Source organism: Vanacampus margaritifer, chromosome 11, assembly GCF_051991255.1.
Source record: "Vanacampus margaritifer isolate UIUO_Vmar chromosome 11, RoL_Vmar_1.0, whole genome shotgun sequence".
NCBI classification, from domain to species: Eukaryota; Metazoa; Chordata; class Actinopteri; order Syngnathiformes; family Syngnathidae; genus Vanacampus; species Vanacampus margaritifer.
Genome location: NC_135442.1, coordinates 946,245 through 970,762, shown reverse-complemented (window position 1 = coordinate 970,762; position 24,518 = coordinate 946,245). Strand labels below are relative to the sequence as shown.

The 24,518-nt window shown below is 46.3% G+C and overlaps 1 protein-coding gene across 4 annotated transcripts; it reads right to left on the bottom strand.

Moving 5' to 3' along the window:
* Positions 1-1,395: 1,395 nt before the first annotated feature.
* On the bottom strand, positions 1,396-24,316 carry lrch1 (leucine-rich repeats and calponin homology (CH) domain containing 1). Of its 4 annotated transcripts, none has more exons than XM_077579421.1 (19): positions 23,892-24,316; positions 16,397-16,541; positions 15,988-16,114; positions 15,792-15,897; positions 14,972-15,108; positions 13,770-13,885; positions 12,694-12,781; positions 11,712-11,817; positions 11,128-11,246; positions 10,623-10,720; positions 10,025-10,114; positions 9,864-9,941; positions 9,044-9,080; positions 7,769-7,838; positions 7,184-7,297; positions 6,014-6,123; positions 5,633-5,770; positions 5,480-5,557; positions 1,396-1,673 (listed from the first exon to the last, which is right to left on the bottom strand). In XM_077579421.1, the coding sequence occupies exons 1-19, from the start codon at positions 24,106-24,108 to the stop codon at positions 1,548-1,550; spliced, it is 2,100 nt and encodes a 699-aa protein (XP_077435547.1). In that variant the 5' UTR covers positions 24,109-24,316; the 3' UTR covers positions 1,396-1,547. The 4 variants fall into 4 exon arrangements, with proteins under 4 accessions (XP_077435547.1, XP_077435548.1, XP_077435545.1 ...); XM_077579419.1 differs by lacking the exon at positions 1,396-1,673 and adding an exon at positions 2,264-3,502; XM_077579422.1 differs by lacking the exon at positions 7,184-7,297.
* Positions 24,317-24,518: the final 202 nt, after the last annotated feature.

Here is a 24,518-nt window from a genome sequence, read left to right as displayed (position 1 = left end):
TTTTGGGGGGTTGGCAACACTTGAACTGCTGATTTGACATCAGACCTTGAAATTGTGATGTCACGGTGGGGCTAATTAGCATAATTGCTGACCAGCCTGCACCAATTTTCTCTTCCAAAAGGGAAATCAACGCTTTGGCTGAAATGCTTCACGTCAAAGCCAAAAGGTAAGCAGAGCAGCAGTTTAGGACAAATTGGCAGCATTAGCATGTATTAGCATACGCGAGAATATCGTTCAGCTGCTCAACAGTCAACGTTGGCGCCACAAACGCTTTCAATTTCACCTTGGCAACAAATTCGCTCTCAAAAATTCAAAATGGCAACTTTTTCATCCTTTTTGGACAAAAGCAGGACACAAACTTGTGAGAAAAACAACTGACGACTCCAGATTGTGAGAAAAAAAATGCACGTAACGATAACATTTTTGGATTTGAATCTTTTTGAACAAGTAATACTCACGCGTGTTCATCTTAAATCTACACAAGCCAGAAAAGGAAAAATTCATCATCATCAGGTCGGAATGTGAGCATTTAAACATGACGAGTTAGAATTTTGAAGGTGATCGTGTTTGAACGTGAGCTTCACGTTTGTCACGTTTGTCACGTTTGTCACAAAAGCAAGCGTTTTGATGGGCGAGTGTCGCCGCCAATTCTCATGAAGCTCATTCAAACATGACATATTCACCGCAGTTCAAAGTTGATGCGGAACTTTTTTTTCTTCTTCTGGTAAGGTAGTGTATGACCCAAAGTTGTATTTACAAAAGAAAAAGAAAAAAAGCAACGTCCTGCCAACCGCAGGCCAGGATGAGAGCCAAGAAGGTCCACCGGAAGCCGCTCATTAGTAACAAAACTAAAGAATAAATTAAAAAAACGAAACACTGGTCGATGGCTCACGCAAAAACTTGCGACACGTTTGGAAGCCCAACAAAAACTGTAGAAACAAGTTCACAAACGTCTTTGCAAAAAATCTGCACAAAAATATACTTGCCAAAAATACTTCATCATCTTCAATGTATACAAAGTCCGCTTATAAATATAGTTTCATTGCCAATTAAATACAAACGCTGGCAAAAATGGTTAGCATTAAATTATGAATTGAAAAGTTTTACATTTCATTTTTTAAAACAAATTGTTGTGGTATTAAGATGCAAAATTGTGGCTGAGGCGAGTACGAGCTAAAATGCTAATTGTTAGCTCCTTTCCCACGGAACCCAGCCAAGCAGGATAACAGTGGAAAAGCGTCTTTCACGCAGAAGCCAGCAAATCGGGACACTGACAGAAAATGAGCCGGCGTCTCGTAACAAATTTGAAAAGCTCTTGAGCTGGCGTCTCATCTTTCACAAAAGCAACATTTTGCAAATTCAAATTCAGTCCCGGAAATAAAAACAAATCACCAAAAAAACAAAACAAATCACAGTGTCTCTGGATTTCAAATGGACAGATTTGTAGTTTTTTTTGGGTGGTGCAAACGTCAAGTGAGAGCGAACGTCTCCCAACGTTAGCTTTTGCTTCTTCGGGGAAGACAAATCTGCAAAATGACTGGACGCGGTCACGCGCGCGCTGCCGGTGCGGCGCTGGCGGTGGCGCTTTTGCGCTCCAGCAGGTCCTGGATCATCACGCTGACCTTCAGCAGACCTTTCTCCTCCAAAATGTGCTGCGGCAGGCACAGCTTGTCCTGCAAACGCACACGCACAAACGCCACAAAAAGGTTTTCACGCACACCTTCCATCTGTCCATCAAACCCGACTTTGAAACGCTAATCCTAGTTTCAAACCTTACTTACTTGGAACCTTCACCTTTGTTTGAAAGCCACCGTTTAAGAACTTTGATTTGGAAACCTAAAACTACATTCAAATCCCAATTTGAAACCCTGATCCTCATTCAAAACTTTGAAACCCCAACCCTAAATTTAAGCCTCATTTGAAACTTTAACCTCATTTCAAACCCTACTTTGAAACCTTAAACAGCAGTTTAAAGTGTCCGATTTGTTTTTGTGCCACAAATGCGGTATCCTGATGGCACGAGGCTGTTTTCATCTTGAAATTCATCATCTTGAAAGTGTGAGCATTTTTTTTCCAAGTTGTGTTTCAGGTTAAAATATTTGCTCTTAATCGGGCTAATGTTGGCTTCAAATTGTTTCCCATTGAAAATGTCCATATTGAAATTGTGCTTTGAAATTGTTAAAGGTGATTCCCGTGGAAACGGTCGGCGAGTAGCTTAGCTTCGTCAGCGGCTTCAAAAATAATAACCACACAACACAAAATCCATCCAATATTTTCACATCTTCATTAATTAGCTAAACATACAAATGGTTAAATGGAGCTTGCTGTTACCAACATCAAAGCCGACCGCCAATTTCGAACTCTGCTTTACCGCTGTCAACGTTTCAAGTTTTCAAGGATACAACAAAACACAAAATTCACATTTTCCAACTGAGCGTTTTCATATGGCTTGTGTTTTGGAAGGGATTTTTTTTTTTTTACACGCTAGCTTGTTTGCTTAGCTAGAAACGGTTCTAACGTATTCATCTCGGAAAGGAAATAAAAAAAAAAACATCTTTTGGTGGGTTTCGAACCACCAAAGGCAAGTTTTCCTACACGTGTTTTCAACCATCGTTTAGCCAGCATCCGCTAACCGTTTGCTAGCTTAACCAAAGTAGCATTTCCACTAGCAGTCGTTTGCGCTGTTAAGACATTCTGGTACGATTTTGTGCTCGATCAGCATTTTGTGGCTCAAAAAGAGAAGCAACGAGAAAAACGTTCAAAAAGACAACACAGGAAGACGCTAACGCTAAATGCTAACCCGCCCATGCTAACATAAGGCTAGTGTTAGCTTTGCGTTTCTAAGAACACTGCTGATAAGAACTGAGCTGTATGACTTAAGAAACAAAATGAAATTGTTTTCGTATGAAAATTGGGCTGTTTTCATTTTCCAATTCAGAATATTGTCATGTTTGGAATTGTTTGTCGATTGATTTCTGATTGGCTAGTCATGTTCAAATTGGAAACCGCTTTCATCGTAGCATTGGGGTCACGTCCTCATTACAACTTGGCCGTTTTCATGTTCCAATGGAAAATGTTTCCAAGGTTATTATATATATTATTATTATTATTAAGAGGAAATGCTTTCAATGAAATTCAAACATTTTTGGTTACGTTAGGACCGTTTTTCCTTTGATATTTTGCTTCTGTTCAGGTTGTAATTGTGCAAAAATGTGAAGGTTTTTTGCCATCGCCGCGGTTACGTCAACATGTAGACGGCAGCAAAGAGCAGCAGCAGGCAGAGGACGTGAACTAGGCTGCAGCCAATCAGGTCCCACCACCGCCATGCCGGAGGCGGGGTCTGAGTGGTCACTGAGACCGAGTCCGGCGGCGCTAGGGGGGCCACTTTTATTTTGGGAGGCGGGAAAGCCTCTGGCCGCCTCCTGCCCACCAGCGTGCTGACCGTGGCGCACAAAGGCGGCAGGCGGCGCTGGATGATGTCATACGGGGAGCACAGACAACACTGGTGCCCCCCAGGAGAAGGATGGAGGGATGGATGGAGCGATGGAGGGATGGAGGAGGAGTGGGAAGGATGGAGGGAAAAGTGACGACGACGAAAAGGAGGAAAATCCAGGCGGAGAGCGAAAAGAGAAAAAAGAGGCAAGAGGTTAAAAAGTGAGCAAGGAGAGGGAGTCGGTAACCACGGTGACAGAGACGGGCGTAACCATGGCAACCGGCGGGGATGCTGTCCGGGGGGAGGAGGACGAGGAAGAGGTCCGCCTCCTCCTCGTCCTCACGCAATTGGCAAGCAGAAGCAGGTTAGCGCAGGTAGCAATTAGCCTTCTGGCGGGTAGTGTGTTAGCATGGGTTGCAGGAAGACGGCTAGCAGGAAGTCAGCAGCATGTTAGCGGCTGCTAGCAGGAAGGAAAGGCTTTGACGGAAGTCGTGTCAAGTTGTCAGGTGGACTCGGTGAGCTTTCTGTCGCTACAGCGGCCCACGAGTTGCCTGGTCCTGCCGCAGCTGAGGCTTGAAACATTTCTTTGTCAGCAACATGAGCACAGTGTTGCAAAAAATAAAGTGCCAGGACGCACTTGTTGTCATCTCAGACGGTGATTCTGCATACACGCGCAACTTTTTTTATTTTTCTTTTTTTATTAAAGTGAATGAGACTCATTGATTTGCTTACAAGAATGGGCGTGGCTAACAAGAAAAAGACTAATGACAACATATAAATTGATGTGTGTTATGTAAACCCATAATGAAAATAATAATATTATATTAATAATAACTCAGGCCACTGCAGTGCAGCAGAAGCAGTTAGCACAGGGCGGGTTGAGCCAGCTAGCAGGACACCAGACGAGCCAGTGGTGTTAGCACAGCTAGCTTGTGGCCAGCTACCAGGCATTTAGCACACAAGCTAGAATCGCGTTAGCACGGCTAGCTCGCCGTCAGCAGTTTAGCAGCACATTGCGACCGCAGCGATAAGTGCTAGCGCGGAACGGGAGCAGACGTTGGCGGCAATTCAAGCTAACGTTGCTAATGTAGCAAATGTGCTCTTGTGTTTACATTTAAGCGCAGAGGATGTTCACATTTAAAAACAAAAACGCACAAAAAACAAATGAGCACAAACAGGAAGTCGGCACTCGGATGGAGGAAGCAGCCATGACGCAAGCGTGACCTCCTGTGGGGAAAGCTGAGCGCTTCCGGGTTTGATTCCCCAAAAGGGGACGGACGGACGTCAAACCCTCAGCCTTCCCGTGAGGACCGCGTCAAAAGCTTCAGCAACGCAAAAAAAGTGCAAACGTGCTCACAGAGCGTTTTGTGGTCAAACAGCAGCACAAGCTTCAACTGTGGACGCCATTTTTGGGCTCAAACTGGGGCGGTTTCAGTTTTCCGTGCTCGTCAGGGTGAAATCTGGCTCATCTCTGGGAACTTTGGCTCTTTTCATGTTGAAACTGAGATCGGCTGTTGGTTCAAATTGGGACTGATTGAAAAATTGGAGCTGTTTTCTTCTTCGGATGAGAGAATTTTCAGGGGACGTTACGTTTTCTGTCCATTGAAATGAGATTCGTGTTCAGGTTCCAATTTGCATGTCCAAACGAGTTTTCAATTCAAACTTGGAAGGTTGCCAATTGGGCACTTTTGGGTTCAAATTGGAGCCGTTTTCAGCTTCAACTATGAGGTTAAGGCCGGGGCCGTTAAGCAGCTCCAAATCTGGACAGGTGAGATTGGGGGCGTGTCCAGGTTCAAACTGGGGTCATTTTCAGTTTCAAAGGCGTTGGAATCGGGTTGTTTCAAAGCTTTCAAAATCCGTTTTCAATTTGAACTTGACGGCAGAAAATGATTCCAAAGGACTTCCTTTTCAGGCTGACAATTTTCCAGGGTGACTCGGGAGCTTTTTCGGCTGCTTTGAGTTCATCAGTTGGCACGCCGCCAACATTCAAACTCCAGAACGTGCCCAGTTTGCGCCCAGGGTCGCCCTCGCGTCACGCGGTCTTACCTCGGGCACGCCGATCTTCCGACAGGCGTCCAGGAAGTTCTCCACGTTGCGGCGACATTTTGCCATGCTGAGTTTGGGCTGTCGCAAAAGCAAGGTCAGGAAAAGAATTCCAAAGTGGCGGCGCAGAAAAGCAAAGAAGGGGGCGGGGCCTACCACGGCGGGCGAGGGCACGTGGATGCTGGCGACGGATCGCGGGCGAATGTGATTGGCCAGGTGGCAGAGCACCACGCCGTCCATCAGCGACGTGCCCAGGTCGTCGGGAAGAACCACCTTCAGGCGGCTCTCGATGCTCTGTGGGACGACGGACAGCGTTTGCTCCGTCAAATACGCTTTTTTTTTTTTACCCTCACAGAGAAAGAAAATTTGAAAACTTGTTGAAAACGGTGAAAGTTGGGACCATGTGGAGTTCCATCCACACACGCGACGATGAATTCTTCCTGCCGCTCTGCTCATTATGGACAAGACGGCCCAATGTGACGGGTTCAACAAAAAACAAGGTGTGAATGTTGAAAAGCACGGGTGCCGGCTCCTTACGTCTCTGAGCTGTTCCATCAGCTCCAGTTCTTCTCTCAGCTGCTCCATCTTCCTCCTCATGGTGAACTGAGGGTCCACACACTCGGCACTCTTGTGGCTGCGTAGGAACACTGAACAACAACAAAAAAATAAAAAATATATATATATATTTAGGAAAACACTTTTCATTGATTGGCAGGCGTTTTGGAGACTTCAACAAATGATGGCATTCAGCAGCATATGAATTGTTGTTGTTTTTATTTTTCCAATTCTATCCTGACAGGTTGAGTGACATTCAGCCATTGTCATGAAAACGCTCCTCAGTCACGGCCTGTCGCGTCTTCTCGTCTGGCTCGTCCACGGCTGCCCTGAAATGTGACTGCCAGGTAACCAAGCCCAAAAAGGCCACGGCCCAATTTGCCTTGAATGGAACAACACCTTCACTAATGAGGTGTGTGTGTGTGCGCGCTTCAGCGTGTGTGAGATGATCCTGGGGGGGGGCACGCTAATGAAGGTCAATTAAGACTCTGCTATTATTTTGCAGCTCATTTTAAGTGTCACTTTAATTATGCTTAATTTTGTGACATCAACACACACGCACAGGATGTGACCTTGTGATGTCATGCGCCCCTCAGCCATTTTAGTACATTAGTCACTAATGAGCGTGTCATTTAAAAAAAAACAACTGCTATTGTATTTTCTTTGAACAAAAAATTCCTGTGGGGGGAAAAAAAGCCTATTTTTCATTATTATTTTTCTTTGACTTGTTTTATGCGGTATTATGCCACGGAGGAGGCGGGACTTCCAGCTTCCTGGTTTTCACACATCATCTTTGTTTCCGTTTCCTGTTTGCGACGTGCGGGCCGCGTTCCAGTTCTTGCGTTTGTGTCCCTTGGTTGCCCGTTCCCGTCCACGGGTGCGAGTGTGTCTGTCTCAGTCGTTGAGACGCCCTGTTGGGGCGCATGGGTGGGGGTGCGAGTGTTGGAATGCGGCCATCAGTGGCCGGAAATGACACTGATGTGTGAAATCCGGAAGTCGGAAGTTTGTGGCATCTACCCCATTAACAAAAAGAAAGAAAATAAATGAATTTCCTCCACCATTAAGAACATCAAACTGTCCCGAACGAGCCCGGGGACGCACAAAAGTTGCTGAAATCTGAGGCCGTCGGGACGTCGCTGGGCCGAAACCTACCGCGCTCCGGCACGCCTCCGTTGCCACGGCTACGGTGAAAACTTCCAAAGGGGGGCAGGGCCTGTGAGAGATAGGTTGGGGAGGGAGGGGCCGAGCAGGGCAACGAGGGCGGGGCTGCAACCAGTGAAAGGGGGGGCGCATGCAGGCAGGTGCATTGTGGGTAAAATTTCATGCGGCGGATCATCGCAAGAGTTGTAAATAAACGGGAGGAAAAAAATAGTCACCAGATGTCAAAATGGGAGGCGACAACAGCCAACATGAGACAGCACATATAAAAAAACACACACAAAGATTCACGTTAGCTTCATTAGCGGTTAGCAACAGGTCACATGCTAAGCAAACAAAAGGCCCCCACAGCCGCACAACTAAGCCACAGCACTTAGCATTAGGATGCTAAGTGTTTAGCACATTAGCGGCAGTCAGGAGTTATTAACTGACGCTAGCAATTAGCACAGTTAGCTCATACTTACAACTTTACTACGACGCGTAGACACAACTAAAGTTTACGATGGACTGGACTCGACATTTGACCCCAGCTGACATTTGAACTGGTTTATTTGATCAAATATTTGGCTTACAACTCACCTGAGCGAGGTTTCAGTCCAAATGGCGCGTTGGACATCGAGGGAAGTCTGCCCAGAGACGGCTCCGGTCGCTACAGCAACAACACAAAGAAGAAAAAACAATGAGCTTTCAGGCACAATTCTTTAAGGGACAAGATAAATAAGAAAATAAAAAAACAGGGCTGCACACACAAAGCACACAGCTGAGTGGAGATGCCAACTTTGTCTTTCAAAATGGACCCTGAAATGGCCACTTGAAGGACTTTGTGTGTATTTGAGACTTCTTGTCAGTCCAGTTCTGTCTTGTCAGTGTGTCAAACTGGTTTTCAGGCTCTGAATTCCCCCCCAAATTGAAGGACCCGACAAATGACAACATGGAGCCTAAAATGGCCACTTAGAAGCAAAATGGCAGCCATCTTGTCTCTTTCCAGACAGGACATCTTATTATCTAATGAGTGCAACTGGCTTCAGGTCCTCAATCTTCCCCCCAAAAACGGAAGTAATCGACCCACTTCAAATCAAAATGGCTGACTTCCTGTGTCTTTTCAGGCATTTCACGCCGCCAAGTCAAACTGGCGTGAGGCTCAATTCTCACAAAGCACACAAGCTCGGCAAAGCGTCAACCCGCTTGCGTGAAGCTCGCGACGCACAGCAGACCAAAAGCAAGTCATTCACGCCGCCGTCGCTTTGACAACATGGCCACTGGCCCGACAGACGGGAAGCCCCGCCCTTTTACCTGGACGCACGTGTGCCAGTGGTACTGGCGTGCCGCGAGCTGGGCCTCAACGTGGGCCTTCTGCAGAATCATCAGACGCTTCTTCTGGAACTCAAAGTCACCTCGCACCTCTTCCGCCTCCACCGCATGCTGCTGCTGCTGCAGGATTTCAAGATTCACTTCACGGGCCCATTGGGACTCATCGAGACCCTTTTTATCCAACAATGCGACGTTAAGAGTGGAAGTTTGGAGGCCACGCCTCCATCAATCAGAACGTACGTCTTCAGATGGAAGAAATCAATGCCTCCGTTGTTACTCGTGCGAGACGAGCGACGGGAGTCACGATTGGAAGACGTCAAATACGTCCGTCTGGTTTTGCAGACATTACGGATTTCTTGGCAAAACTTTTATAGAAAAAAAGTCACTTTTCACAAATGAACCTCTTAAAGTGATATTTCCTTCCAATACGCTGAATAAAAATGAGTCTGACGTCTGCTTTTGCGTTTGAACTCTTCCCATATTCATATTTGTAATCCTTCATAAATATGGAAACATTCAAGTCGTGCGTGCGTGCGTGCGTACCTTTGGTGTAGTGACGTCGTCGTCGCTGTCTTGCCCGCTGCAGAGGAAACAAAAAGGCTTGTTAGGCCAATCAAGCGTACGCACAAAAACCTTTGCGGCGCAAGACGAGAATGGCTCACATCGACATCATCATCTTGCACAAAAGGCCGATACCAACGGTCACGAAATTAGGCCACAAAAGTCACACTATAGTAATATGAGTAAGTAGTATATAGTAATATTTTGGCATACAAGACGTTATGGTCACAAAATGATTTTGACACAGAAATGTTCTACTTTCAGCCAAAATACAAACTATAAAAAAAATCTAGTAGTGGTAGTTTCCATTTGACGTGACAAGCTCAGATTGAGCACTTTCAAAAACGGCGCCGATCTCAAATCCAAAGCGATGCAACGTCGCCATCTACTGGCATCTGTTGGTCATTCCGGTGTACAACGTTTTCCGCTGGGGTCAGGTTACAAAAAAATACCCACAATAAGTGAAATCCACAAAGTAGTTCACTTTATGTTTGACATTTATTGTAAATGTTTGCAGGCAAAATTGCACTAAAAACCCCCGCAAAAAAAGTCAACGGCGTTCTAGCGAGGGAACGCTGCATTTTCAAATCAAGGCAGGCGAGACGCTCATGTGAGCCTCGCCGTTGAAAATGGAGCGCGTATGCCAAACTGCGACGTCCGCGGCCGCCAGTCACTTGAAAGGCCGCAAACATGACGTCGCGCCTCCAAAAGCAAAATGCGTCCATGCTGACATTTTGCTCAAACAAGCTGGATTTGCGGACGCCAGGCCTGATTTGCTAACATCCCGCGGGGGCGGACTTACTTGACGGTCGGGTCCACCGCCACCATTTCCACGGGGTACAGTCGCACGCCGCACAGGTCCTCTTGCTCCAAGTTGATTCTGAAGCGCACACGCGGGACACGTGGAGAATTCCGCAGGCAAATACGAGCGCGTGAACCAGGAGGTCAAAGGGCAACGCTGACCTGGCGGGATCCTGCAGGAGCTCCACGGCCTCCTTCAGCTGGCTGATCATGTCCAAGTGCAGCCCGCTGTCGTCCCCCGTCACCTTTGACCTGCAAACGTCAAACGCTCTCAGTTCACACTCAAATACAGATTCAGAATCGCAGCAATTGCAAATGAATGACAACATCTTCATTTTAGTGTTTTGATGTTCATTTGGTATAAATCGGGAAAGCAGTAAGAATCCAATTATAAACATTTACATAAAGACAGTGTGTCATTTTAAGCTTACATTTTAAAAACATGCATAATATAAATACTGAAAGTAATGTGTTAAAAATAAATGGAATGGAATAAAAAAAAATACATAATTTTAAGCCTTTTAAAATTCGTCCTAATTTTTATTGTTATTAAATATGCCCATTAAGAGTGCTAACAATACCTTTTTCATAATTTATTTATATATTTTTTAATCGCATGAAAGGGTGGATTTCTTCAATATTTGATTATTTTGAAGGCAAATATAAAAATGAAGCTGAAGTCTGAAGGCAGTAGGTAGCATTTTGCAATCAATGAACGTTAGCATCATTAGCCTTCAAAGCTAAGCGAGACGTTTCTCACTCCTGCTCCGACGTCCAGTGCGAATCTTCGTCGATTCTCAGCGGCTCGTCCAAGTCTGCCGCCGCCGCCGCCGTCGCCGTCGTCGCCGTCGTACGGCCCTGAAAGACAAAACAAACGCACGCCGTTTGTCAGGAAAAATTGTAAACCATCCAAATGCCACCAAAATGATTCATTTTTAACGAAAGGCGAAAATGAAGTTTGTTGTGTTGTATGTTTCCACTTTAAATGTTACATTTCCTTATTAATATTTTGTTCACAAAAAGGCTATGAAAATACATAATCATCCAAATCCAAAGCCCAATGTTGACCTTTTGTGAGCTAACGTAGCAACATTTTGCATTTCTATGACTTTGGAGCCAAAATGATTCGCTTCTTTTGTGTTCCGATTTTGTCCACGCTTTTTAATTTTTGCAGGCCTCTGAACAAGAAGAGGAAAAAGTTGACAAGGCCGAGAGCTTCTTTCTTCTTTTTGTCCTTATTTGGCGGCGGCCCACTCGGGACTCACCGTGACGTAGCCCACCAAGCGGGCGGCGGCGGCGACGGCCACGTCTCGGTAGGCCAGCTGCTCCCTCAGCGCCTCGGGGGGGCTTCCCTCCACAAGCCGCACCGCCTCCCAGCTGGGATCTGCGCAGGCAAACACAAGCCACAAGTTGCAGCAAGTCCACCGCAAACACGATCAAGGCGGATTTTGCTGGGTTCTGCGCGAAAGGCACGGAGGGAAAAAGCTTGAAATGCCGCAAAACGGGTGCATTCAAATATGAAGTCTGTGATTGCGGGAAGCCGTTAAGGTAAACGTGCCCACATACACCGCAAGGTCCTGCTTTGCTGGGTTCTGTCTGAAAGATAGGATCAAATCTGTCCTGTAAATTGACAACGTCTCTGTGTGAAACAAGCTGAGAAACAAAATGGCTCCACCCGAGCAGCGATTCAGTGTTTTCGGGCTTTTCACACAAGTGAGCGTCTTTTGTGTCCATTTTCATGTCCCGCCTGCTCTGACCCGGTTCCGGCTGATTGAAGTCTATTTCCGTGGCGGTGCCGGGCGTGTGCGTGTGGCGCGTGTGCGTGTGGCGCGTGTGCGTGCGCGCGTACCCGTCAGGGGGCTGATGTGTTCGCTGGAGTCGTCTTTGCTGAGTCCGTCCTCCTCCGTGATGTGACTCATGGGCACGTTGAGACTCAAACTGTCTTCGTCCGATGGCTGCCAACACAACAACACTCAAATACTCTCAAAACGAAATATTGAGGGGAAAAAACAATATTGTGGGCCATTCCTTAAATATGGACATTCTTCTCGCACTAACAATAACAAACATTTCAATTAATGACCTGTTAATCAAAGTGAAATATTTTTTAAATAATAAACATTGAGATGATTTAAAGGTCATTTTTTAATTGAATTAAATGGAATTCCTGAAAGCGCCTTTTACTTCTATTTATTTTGTGTCATTGTTTTAAAAAATGTTTCTGCCAGCAGCAATACAGATTTTTACAAATCAATTAAACGGATATATTTTCTAAATGTATTGACTTTCTTTGTAATTCATTACTATTCAAATTAGAAATGCATGTTTTAATCATTTTTGATCATTGCTAATAGATATGTCATTAACATTACTCTTATTATAAGTTGTTGGTTTTAACATATATTTTCAATTCAATCTTTGTATTTGTAACGTATTTGAACTCCCGGAATCCAATACAAAGCCCAGCTAAGGTCGTACAAATGTGCTGTTTTAGCCAATGAAGCGGCAGACGTCGCATCCTGTGAGGGGTCTCGAGCACGCCAAAGTCCATCGGCGGGTTCGACATGTCAAGCTCGCAGCAGAAGCCAAATGCATCTTTCGTCACACGCCGACACCAACGAGACGTCGTTACAAAGGTCAAGCGTGCGCACGAAGACAAAGTCGTCCTCCAAATATGAGGATGCAAATTCCTTCCACTCTTTGGAGAATGAATGCACACGTGACGGATTTGGACAAACGCACGCGCCGCCGCCGCCGTTGCCGTTGCCGCCGTTGCCGTTGCCGTTGCCGCCGTTGCCGTTGCCGTTGCCGCCGTTGCCGTTGCCGCCTACCTCGGTTGCCGACAGCCTCTTGTCGCCGACGTCGCTGCCGACTCCCGAGTCGCTGTCCTGCTTCCTCTGCTGGTCCGTGTCCTCCACGCTGCACGCACACACACGCACACGCACGCACGCACGCACGTGAAGCTCATCTCTCTCTCTCTCTGGGCCCACCCGGCAGAAAGCCGTGACTTTTTCTTTTAATTGACTCCAATGAATTCATTGATTGGAATTTCATTCAATGAATCGGCCAAAAATTCCAAATAAATTGGATGTCATGAAAAGGTAGTATTTTGAAGTTAAGGTAAAAATGAGATGCATTAAAAATGGTTTGTAATATGAAAAAAGAAAAGAAAAGAAAAGAAAAGAAAAGAAGAGAAGAGCGCTTTCTGACAATGTTTGAGGCTCAGTCGCACTTTTGTCAAACCAAGACCAGTACGATGATTCAGTACTTTGATGCAATTCTTATGCGCTCCATTACAGTCCACGCCACCATTCGCTGATGTCATCAAGTTCTGACCACGTGGACTTCATGTCAGGTTTGCCTTAAAGGGACTCACGGAGACATTTTTGGCAGGAACAAGTTCATATTTTTCATGTACAATTACAAACTCATTTTCCCACTTGCTGTCGACGTCATCGCGTGTGCTGTGGAAATAAGTTAACGAGCAATCACGGCTCAGCTCTTTTCTGGATTTGGTCAGCAAACCGAGCCGTGATTGCTCGTTAACTTATTTCCTTCCACAGCACGCGCGATGACGTCGACAGTCGACAGCAAGCGGAAGCTTTTAAAGCTTTTAAAGCTTTTAAAGCTTTTCATTGTTCATGAAATGTAATCAAGTCATCACATGAATTATGGACAAAATATGATCTCCTCACTGTTGAAAATGGCTCCATGAGTCAAGTATCCCTTTAAGTATCGGTGGCTGGTATCAGCAGCCTTCGCGAGGGCTCGATACCGTACTCATCCAATCCTAATAGCGTCTTTCAACTAAAATGATTACTCCAGTCAGCATATTTGGTCAGATATGCAACGCAACCATTTGGTTGGGGCGTCGCGGCTAGTTGCTAACCGTTAGCATGCAACTCACCGCGTCAGGCTGAGGCGCTCCATGACGGGCAGGTAGAGCGCGTCGGCCATCTTGTCGCTGCGACATGCCTCCATGTTGAGATACTTGAAAATGTGAACCTTGCCCTTGAGACAGATCTGACAAGTAGAAAGGACAGAACGGCTTTTAGGCCGGAGACGAGGTTGGAGGTCTCGGACGGTGGTGGGCAAACCGGGTCCTGGAGGGCCGGCGGCGTCCTGCAGGTTCTGGAGGTCTCCCTGCCGCAACGCAGCTGATTCCAATCAATCAACACCATCTTTACCAAGCGTAAGCGGAGCTTGCTGATGAGCTGGTCCGATATCAGCTGTGTTGGAGAAGGGAAACATCCAAAAGCTGCAGGGCGGCGTGTGCCCACCCTGGTCTGGGACCGCGAGAAACCTGTCGTCCCTAGACAAGATTACAGCCGTTTGGCAACACTTTGGACGCATGAGAAGGTTCTAATCCCGACCAAGAAATTCTAGTCCCAAGTGAATGAGAAAAAAAGCTTTTTAGTTCCGAGGGAGGAAGTAAAAAGCCGGCAGAAGGTCCCTCTTCCAAAAGACCTTCTTGTCCAGAGAGATGATTTGAATCCAGAGAGAAAAAGTTCTTGTCACAAGGGATGCTTTTAGTCCCAGCAGAAGGTTCAAGACCCACAGTAAGACCCGAGAGATTGTAAGCCAGGGTTCTAGGTTCTGGTCCAAAGACAATAGTCTAGTCTGGAGCAACGTTTTCAGTCCTGAAAGAAGTTTCACACAGAATGCTTGGCTTATGTCATTTTTGGTTTTCTTTTTTGACTGCCAGACGTTTTCAGAAACGGGATGTCGCCAGTGCCAGCCGATTTAAGCATTTTGACTGATCTTTCAAGGTCCACAGAAAATGATGTGTTTGGACTATGGAAACACACATACTACCAAATGAAAGATTGGACTCTCATCTTTCATCAAAAAAAAAAAGTTTGTTTCTACCTTATTCCGTTTTTCAGTAATCAACAATAGAAAATGGTTAGTTTCACCTCTGTTTTGAAACAAACGTCTTTTAACGTCTTTGGCACTCCTCCATAGGATTTTACTAAACGTTATTTAACGTTTTTGGCAGTCAAAGAGTTAAAATGACCAAAAGAAAACCTTTTTTCTGTTGCCGTCGTACGACGTGCGAAGTCAATTTTGAAAGGAGGCCGTGCTCGTAAAGAAGCGGCGGGCGGCTACCTGCGCCGGGGGGCTCTGCAGCGGGTTGTTCTCCAGCCGCAGGGCCTGCAGCTGCGCCAGCCTGCGGTAGCTCAGCGGGATGGCGGCCACCTTGTTGCACGAGAAGTCCAACTTGACCAGAGGAAGGTCGGCCAGGTCTGCACGCACGACACAACGTTGGTCAGCGGGAGCCGCCGTGGCGCTACGGGAAGCTAAGCTAAGTGTTAGCACTTGACTCGTTTTCATTTCAAATGGTCGGGACAAACGTTATGTTAGCATTCGGATTCTTAGCATTTGTGCGTGTTTGCATAGCAACCATTAGCATGTTAGCATGCGATCGGTTCTCATGAGAAAGTGTGTCATATGGTGATGTCGAATCCTTGTTCGTCTACTAAGTCAAGTAGGGTTCGGGTCACAAAGCGCTTCACAGAAACAACATCAAACTAACAAACCAACATTTTGTTTCCATTCCTACAAACGATTTGATGTTTGAAGCAGTTAAAGATGAAAGAAGAGAGAATCAGTCACTAACTGGCTATATGTCTGCATAACAACTGTTAGCGTGTTAGCATGTTAGCAAGTGTCATGTGAAAGCCAACGCTGTCAAATCATTATTGATCCACTTGTCTTTTTTCATCAAGCAAGTTATGTATTCATGTTGCTATCTGGTTTGTTAGCACGCCAACTGTTAGCATGTTAGCATTTGATCGGTTGTCAGTGGGCTTTAACAGGAGAGCTCCTGTCCGCTGGAACCCAAAGCGTTTCTGAGGCAGGGTGTTAGCATGCTACATGTTAGCGTGTCCATTCCCCCCCCCCCATCACAGCGTCAAGGCGGACTGACCCTCCGGAAGGACGCAGAGCAGATTCCGACGTATGTTGAGCTCCCGTAGCGCCCGCAATCGTCCGATGTGTCGCGGGAGAGTCGTCAGCTCGTTACAGCTGATGTCCTGCAGGGGGAGACAAAATTCCCCTTGAAATGTTTTTGGCCCGGAAGTGTGTGGCACGCAGCCCAAAACGGAGGTGGGCGTGGCATTCACCAGCTCCATGAGCCGGCGCAGTTGCCCGAGGCTCTCGGGCAGGCTGACCAGTTTGTTGTTGCTGGCGTTGAGGACTCGGAGCGGGAGAGCGCACAGGCAGGCCGGGAGCGAGCTCAGCTGGTTGCGACTGGATGGACAAACCAGGAAGTGACAAAACACACGCTTTGGCATTCGTATGCGTTCGTGCGTCCTTGTGATCCGGTGACGTGCTTCAAATGATACGCCGATGCACGTCCAATTATCAAATGACGCCAAGGACTGGACAATAACATTCATTCTAAGATTCAAAACTATTTTGTGATATTATTATTATACGCAATGACGCTGTTCAACATAAACGATCGTGATTGGACGCGACCGACTCCAAATGGGCAGCGATGCGGTCGCCCGCCTGCCGTGATTGTCGTACCTGAGGTTGAGCGAGGTGAGCGAGTGGAGGCCGATGACGGCGTCCGGGATGCTCCGGATGCAGTTGTGGTACAAGTTGAGGCTCTCCAAGGCCACCAGGTGGCACACTTCCGAGGGCACGTCCGACAGACGGTTCTTGGACAGATCTGGATCGTCAAAGCAAAGCCAACAAAGTCGCACCATAAATGAAGGCCGTCCACAAGCGTTAGCTTTTTGGACGCGGTTAGCACGTTTTGGCGGTGATTTGGTGACGGCATCAACAACAAACCACCATCAAGTAGATGAACACGTTTGCTACCATCAATGCTTCTTTTGGTCAACTGGAATTCAATCATTTACAACCGCTGACAAATACATTCATTTCCTCATGCTCAATATTAACTCATTCACTGCCATTGACGGCTGTAGACGTCAAAACTTCATTTTAACAGATTTTTTTTTTTATTGTACATTTAGAACATACATACAATTTGTGATTAATCATGAGTTAAATATTGAAGTCGTGTGATTAATTACAATAAAAAAAATGTCAGCGCCTGACTTTTTTTTAAACACAGAATATATCCTGGTGGACAACGAGGGTCAAATCTTTTGTTTAGATCTGGTGCTTATATTGTTGTCTTGGAGGATCACTCATAATTAGTCCATTATTTCATGACCACGGGTGCCACAAAATGGCGGCAGAGCCCTACTTTTTGTCGTGCCTTGGCACCAAGGTGCTACAAACAAGACACGTTTGTTGCTTTGGCCTGAAGGCAAAAGCAGCCAATCAGCTCGTCTCATTCAATGGAAAGAAATGTTAATAAAGACGTTTGCGCGCACACACACTTGCCGTACAAATACGACCCGGCCTCGAAAACTGTGGATTGCACGTTTAAATTCTGCAAAGGTCGGCACGTATTGGCTGGGTGTAAACCCAGCCTTAGTGTGTGTGTGTGTGTGTGTGTGTGTGTGTGTGTGGCAGCTGCATCCTCAGGAAAAAGGCGAGACTCCGCCCTATAATAACAGACTCCAGCAAAAGTGCAGCAACAACATACTGTCGTTCTTCATCGTCCTCCTCCTCCTCCTCAAAAGAAAATGGCACAAGTCATAACTAATTTTGCTTTTGGAAGATTGATTGATTGATTGATTGATTGATTGGCTTACAGGAAACTGCCCCCCCCCACCCCCCCAATCGAGTTGGATGTGAAATTTCCTTCACAGATACGATGCTAACCTGCTAAATATGTGAATTGAGTTTTACTGAATTGCAACGAATTCAAATTAAATTTCAAAATTAATTGATCAATCGACTAGTAATCGATTATCAAATTAATCAACAACGATTTTAATATTCGAGTAATCGTTTGGATTTTTTTTTTATTGAAAATGGTTGAAAATTGTTGACTGATTTCTGTCGTCCTTTCTAAAAGACGACTGATTATGTTTTATGTTTAATCCACATGAGACATTTGCAAACATCTGTTTTCACTTCGGAAAAAAATGACCCAATCAATCGGTAACACCAACACCAAACCCACCTTTTTTTTTTTTTTTATTGCTATACAAATATGAAGTACGAAATAACCACCAATCACTGGTTAATGAACAGGAATCAGGAAAGAGTTGCTTTTGTAATACACTTAAAGTTAAAATGAATCAGATTAGTCGATTAATTGATTGAATAACCGATTCTAAAAATATTTGATAGTGACAGCACTAATTCAAATCCGCTTCTTGTCATTCAAATTCAATTTTCAAATTCATCCATTGAATTGAAACAAATTGTGAATTTTGCACAGCCCTGCCACGCACTGACACACACACACACACACACACACGCAGGTTGACTCACAAACACACACGCATGCACACTCCCGCACCTACACACACTCACTCCCAGACACACACACACACAAACATCTCCGTGTGTATTTTTAGAAAGTGCGGTAACGTTTGAAGGCGGCAGCAGGAGCAGCGAGGATGTCACGTGACGTGGCCGATGTCGTCCGCATCAAAGACTCAAAGTGTCGTCCTCCCACGGTCACGTGACCCACAAATGAAAAAAGACGACGCGCCAACGCGAGCCATCCAACGTGAGCGCCTTTCTGCATGAATGCAGTCCGTGTGTGCGCGTCCACTCGCATGAGCGGCGCTGAAAACGTGTGTCAGCACCAGTGTGTGTGTGTGCGTGTGTGCGTGCGTGTGTGTGCGTGTGTTTAGACTGAGAACTGCATATTTGCACTTTGTCCAATTTCTAAACATAGACTCACGTCACGAAGTCTAAATGTGTCATGCTAGCACATTTGGATGCGGTCGTTGATGTTTTGGTAATGACGCGTCTTCCTGGTTATTCATATTTTTATGACACGATTGTTATGACACTGTGGTTGTCATCTGGCCCTTGACAGCAATTTCACGGGGTCTTTGATGTTCTTGCGGCGAGGGCAAGTGAGGCGGCGTACGTGTGTGCGTCTGTGCAGACCTTTCGACCGCGTCTTTGATGTGATCCAGATGACGAACAACGTCGGGTGTTCAGGCGGCATATAACAAGCGTGAAACGTGTCACTGAGTTCTAATGAGGACCACGTCTCAACTGAGCATTGTGAGGGGGTCTTTGATGCTTTCAAGATGACCCCTCAAGTGGGCATCATTTGCCAAAGCCTTAATGTGTGTGCCTTTAAACGTGTCCAACTGCTGTCACAAAGGTTAATGTCTCACATGTCATTATTTAATGGTGGGGTCTTTGATGTTTTCAAGACGAGTTCCAAATTCCATAAAATTGCATGTTTTTGTGCCTTTAAACTTGTCCAGTTGCTGTCACTGGTTGACGCCATGATTAAACAAAAAAAGTTTTAATGGTGGGGTCTTTGATGTTTTCTAAGATGCGCTTTCAAGGGGCAATAACAATGCATAGTTGCTCATCAAGTGTTTGTAACCATAAACGTGTCCACTGAAGGCTAAGATTGGAAATTTGTGGGGAAAATGTCATGTTTGGTTTCTGTTTCTGGTCTTGTTGAGTGTAATCCCGCCCTTCCTGGTGTCAACCAATCGGTGCCCTCAGCCACTTGTGTCTTGTTCCAGGTGTGTCTTGTTGTGTCGTTAGTGTGTGTGAATATAGTCTCCCGTCTCTCCTCGGTCTGGTTTGGCTCATTGTCGCTGTCACCACTCGAGTGTTTTGTTGTTACTTTGATTTTTGGTCTTTTCCGAACTTTGTTGGTTTTGTTCACCCTGGTAGTGTTTTTTGTTAAATAAATCGTTTTCAGTATAACATGCTTCCCTGCCGTGGTTCTCTTGCCTCCCTGCGTTTGGGTCCTCCACTCTGAACCGTGACAAAAAAAATGATGATTTGCAAAGACAATTTGATGGTGTCTTTGATATTTACAAGATGAGTTTCAATGGGCTTAAAATGGCACAATTATCTACAATTAGCCTTTTAAGCCACGTGTTTGTGTTTATGCTTTTTTTTTTTGTCATCAGGAGTGCTGATATCAAAGTGACGTGAGGACATTCGGATGGGGTCTTTGAAGACCAGTTTCAGGCCTACATTTTGGAATATGCAAAGACATCCTGCTCACAGGAATTTGAAATGAACAATTTCTCTATCTACGTCCACCTGGTGCGTCCTCACACACACACACACAATCCAAATGTAACCTAAGAAGTTTGTTCCGCTTTCGTTAAGTAGACGACGGCGAACTAAAGTTTTTTTTGTCTGCGTTGTTACATAAGACGGAAGCCTTCTTGCCGGCCGTCGTTCCTCGTCCGTGTGTCCCACTTTGGCGCCTGGCAGCCCGCAGAAAGTAGGACGAGCAGAAAAGAGAGCGGGAGGGAGATCGGTCGCGCTCGTTATGTCTTTGTTCTTTTTTGGGGGGGGAGTAACGACGCGCTCGTTAGCATTGTTAGCTCGCTGGAGCTAAAAAAAAAAAAAAAAAAAAGGGACGAGCTGCAAAAGCCAGGATGAGGCGCTAAAAAGGGGAAAAAGCCAAAATGAAATTGACAGGATTAAAGATAAAAAGGGGGAGGGGGCAAACTGGGAACCCATTTGACATGTCAAAACACACACACACGGGTTTGCTGAAGGCTGAGTAATATGTGGGTCAGTGGGGGGTTTGTGTGTGTGTGTGTGTGTGCGGCATACATGTAGCGCTACAGTGCTAACGTCGCGAAGCTAAAAGGCCGCTCCACTAAAAGCATTTGACTGTCAAGTGTGGATGCAATCAAGCCGACGAATGCTTACAAATGTCTGACGTTTAGCGACAACAAATTTGGTGCACCTGACGAGACACACAAAAATGTCAAGAAGGCGAAAAGATGGCGCCACTTGCTTGGTTCCTTCGACATGTTTGAAAATCCAGTTCGATTGAGCAGCCTGACATTTGGTGGACTCGTCTATCATGAGGAGAGAAAAACATCTCAAGAAGCCATGCCTGAAAACACACACACACTTTTTTTTGAAGGAGCCAGATGGACGCTAAAAAAGCGCATTGAAATTTTTGTCCCTTTGGTTTTCCAGGGCTCGTTCGAAAGACAAACTCAACCCAGCCCGACACACAAATGAGTCAAAAGTTGAAGTGATACTTAAAACGCTTCCCGTCAACACAATTCATTTGATTTGACTGAAAGGCAATCGTGCGTGCACGTGTGTGCGTGCACGTGCGTGCGTGCACGTGTGCACACATGTGCTTACACTTTTTTATGCACGCTGCCGTGAGCTTCACGGTGTATTACGATAAGCCTGAAGAGATGCACGGTGGAGAGAGTATGTGGGTGTGCTTGATTTTGGCCTACATTTGGTGGTGGGGGGGGGTTAGCGGCGGGGGGGCAGCGACTGCTCCAGTTTATTTATTGAAAAGGATTTGGCGTGTGTCAGATAGGGGACGCCGCAGAGTCGCAGACGATGTCGTCTTGACACGCGGACGTCGTCTTTCAGTCTCGCGCAACAAATGGGCGAGCGTCTTTGTTTATTTTGGGCTCGTTCGTCCAACGAGATGCGAAACATCCCAAAGTAGAAATCAGTTCTGATTGACACGATCGGCGTGCCATTTGTTTTCCTATCCTTTTTTTGCCCCTCACACTTTTAAAAAGCTTCCTGATTTCCACGAGGCCTTTTGGACCACAAATGTTTGGAATGAAATTACAAATAAAATCAATAAATGAATGAAGCACTGAAATCTTGTTGCTTTCGCTGCAATATGGAACTTTTCCCCCCCAAAATGACACGAGCCTTTTTATTTATGACTGAAATGTCTTCAAATGAGTAAATGAACACCTCAGCTGTTCACAATGGGTGGCAATAGACGATAAGCAATCGTTTTCAGACTGGATTCGGGTTCAAATTTCCCGCCTGGTGTCTGCGGATGTGACGTTACGATGTAATGTGCGAGTCGTGTACGTGAAGTTTCACTTTTCGTCTGCAGGTGGCAGTAGCCATTCAAAATGGAATATTCTACGTTCAGTAGCTTGAAACAAGCAAGTTGTCCAAACATCAAATATATTCTGCCGGCAACTGTGGATGTTATTGTGAGGAAAGAAAATCGTTCACACGACTCGTCTCAAATCATGAAATGAAAATTATTTTAGTCAGTTGATTAAGAAATCCAATCAAATAAATATTCCTTTCACTGTATGATGAATCTGATTTTAGAAGAGAGTTTGAGCTTGTTTATTTTTGTCCAGAAAAAGTGTTTGTTACAACCAATGAACATCTTCGTATGCAAATGATCCCTCTGTTATTTCCACTTTTTAAAAGCACTCATAAGCTGCATCTCGCCTTCCAGCGGAGGAAAAGAAAAGAAAGGAAAAGAAAGGAAAAGAAAGGAAAAGAAAGGAAAGGAAAGGAAAGGAAAGGAAAGGAAAGGAAAGGATGGCCTCCACAAAACAATGAGCTGGGGTGCGGCCACTTCCCGTCGCTTCGGGGTTAGCTTCCACACGCCGAGCCGGCCAGCTAGTCTGCTAGCTAGCGCGTCTCCCCATCCAAAGATTTGCGTTCCGAGTGGGTTCATGCCAGACATGGGGGGGGGGGGGATTTCGCGTTTCAGGAGCCGAGACCACACATGACAAAAATAAACACACGTGCTAATGCTAGCTTAGCCTGTTGCTCTTTCTTAGCTGGGGAAACGACATTTCCTTTCCTTCATCATGCGCCACAATCTCCACTTTGCTGCATTATTACAGTCCGGCCTCCACGACTGCAACATGGGCCCCCTACATGGGCCCCCAACATGGGCCTGTTCTAACAATAGCTCAGCCACGATGGGACATTGTAACCTAACGGTGCTCGGACCATCGATCGGATGATTTTCGAGGATGTGTGATTGTCATTGTTGATCAAAGCCTTTTACAGCTAATCCATGTGTTTTTTATCGGAATCGGTACCGGCAGATCTCACTCACGGATGATCCGGATCCTGATCAAAATTTGGAACATTGACATTTTGATTTCCTTTTTTAAAGGAAACATCTCACCACTTGCAGAGAAATGGAATTCACGTATCGACATATTTGTCTGCTTCCAACCTTTTTATATCATTCACTGAGACATGCAGTCCAAAAAATATTTGAAAAGCCGAATATTGACAATATATAACACGTGCAAAAACCCAAATACGCTTTTTTAACCCCAGTATTTGGTTCGATGAACACAAATCTCCATTGAACAAGTAAGCACATTGTTTTGGGAACTACTTGTATGCGCGGCGGCCATCTTACGTTGCCGCGAGCCGAACTTGAATACAATGATTTCTTAGTGGCATTTTCATGTTATTTTTTGTCGCTTTGATAAAAAATGATCGAGTGTGTTGTGTACACGGTTACACACAAACACGTGTGTGAATTTAAGTCCATGAGTCTGGTGCGCAACCCACCAGTAAATACTCAAGCAGAGGTCAACAAACATGGCGGACGCAACAAAGCAGCACACTTTTGGACCCAGGAAGAAAGTGACTACTTTATTAAATCGAATGTCTATTATTGACTATAGAAAGTTCAAAGTGAAAATGACAACAATGTTGTCCATGTGTCACTGAGATCGGAATATGCACGAGGCAGTAACTGTCACATGCAAATGAGTTATCGCGAATGTTTCCGAATTTTTACCTGCAGGTATACTCATAGTCAGTGTCTTCACATTGAACCGAATATCATATTAATTTGTAATAACATGTCATTCAGAGGGTCGTGCAGGCAAATGCACACGTGTTGGTCAAACTTGTTCATTTTTTTTTTTGAAGCCCTGCTCCATCCACACACAGTGTGCATTGGACTGCGTCCAATGTGTTTGATTCCCGCACGCCGAAATGAGCGGAAACCTGACGCGCCTTTGTGACGACACAGACCTCCCAGGTTGACGGCACGCGCGCCCCCGTGGATGTTGACAAGCCTGCGCCGAGTCACAGACAGGAAGCGACGGGGGGAATTCCAGGGGCACGCATTGACAGCGCCCCCACCCCCCATCTGCCCCCATCTCCCACCTCTCCCACCTCCCACGCGCGCCCACGCCCACGCCCGCCCGCTTACCTGCCTCCACCGTGTCGCTCAGGTCGAGCCCGGCGGCCGTGCGCGGGAACTCCTTGAGCTTTCTGGCGCTGAGGTTGAGCGCGCCGCTCAGCGTCGCCTCCTCCAGCGCTCGCTCCAAGCCGCGGCTGTTGGGCGGCGCGGGCCCGCCGTTGTGGCCGGGGGGCGGCGGCGAGGCCACCGGCTGGGCGTCCAGGGACTCCGGTCCCGGCGTCGCCATGCTCCCGCTGCCGCTGCCGCTGCCGCTGCCGCTGCCGCTGCCGCTGCCGCTGCCGCCTCTGCTGCTTCGCCGTCGGTGGCGGTCCGCTCGTCGCTCGGCTTCCAGCAGCGTCGATGCTGCGCGAGCGGCATCAAACTCAACGGCCGAGAGAAAACAAGCGCGACACGTCCGCTCTGCGCCCTTTCAAAATACGACAACCGACCGGAAGTGCTTCGTTCAGACGGTTACTTTGAAAATGGGGACGTCAGCGCACTGGGCATGCGCCTTGGGAAGGAGGGACGAAACTTGGTCGACAGCGACATCTGCTGGATGCAAGGGGCGTCACCTGTTCGGTGGCTGAAGCTTTCCTGTCACAATAATCATTCTTTCCAGGTTCCATGTTTCTCGTCACACTTTTTCCAGCACCCTAC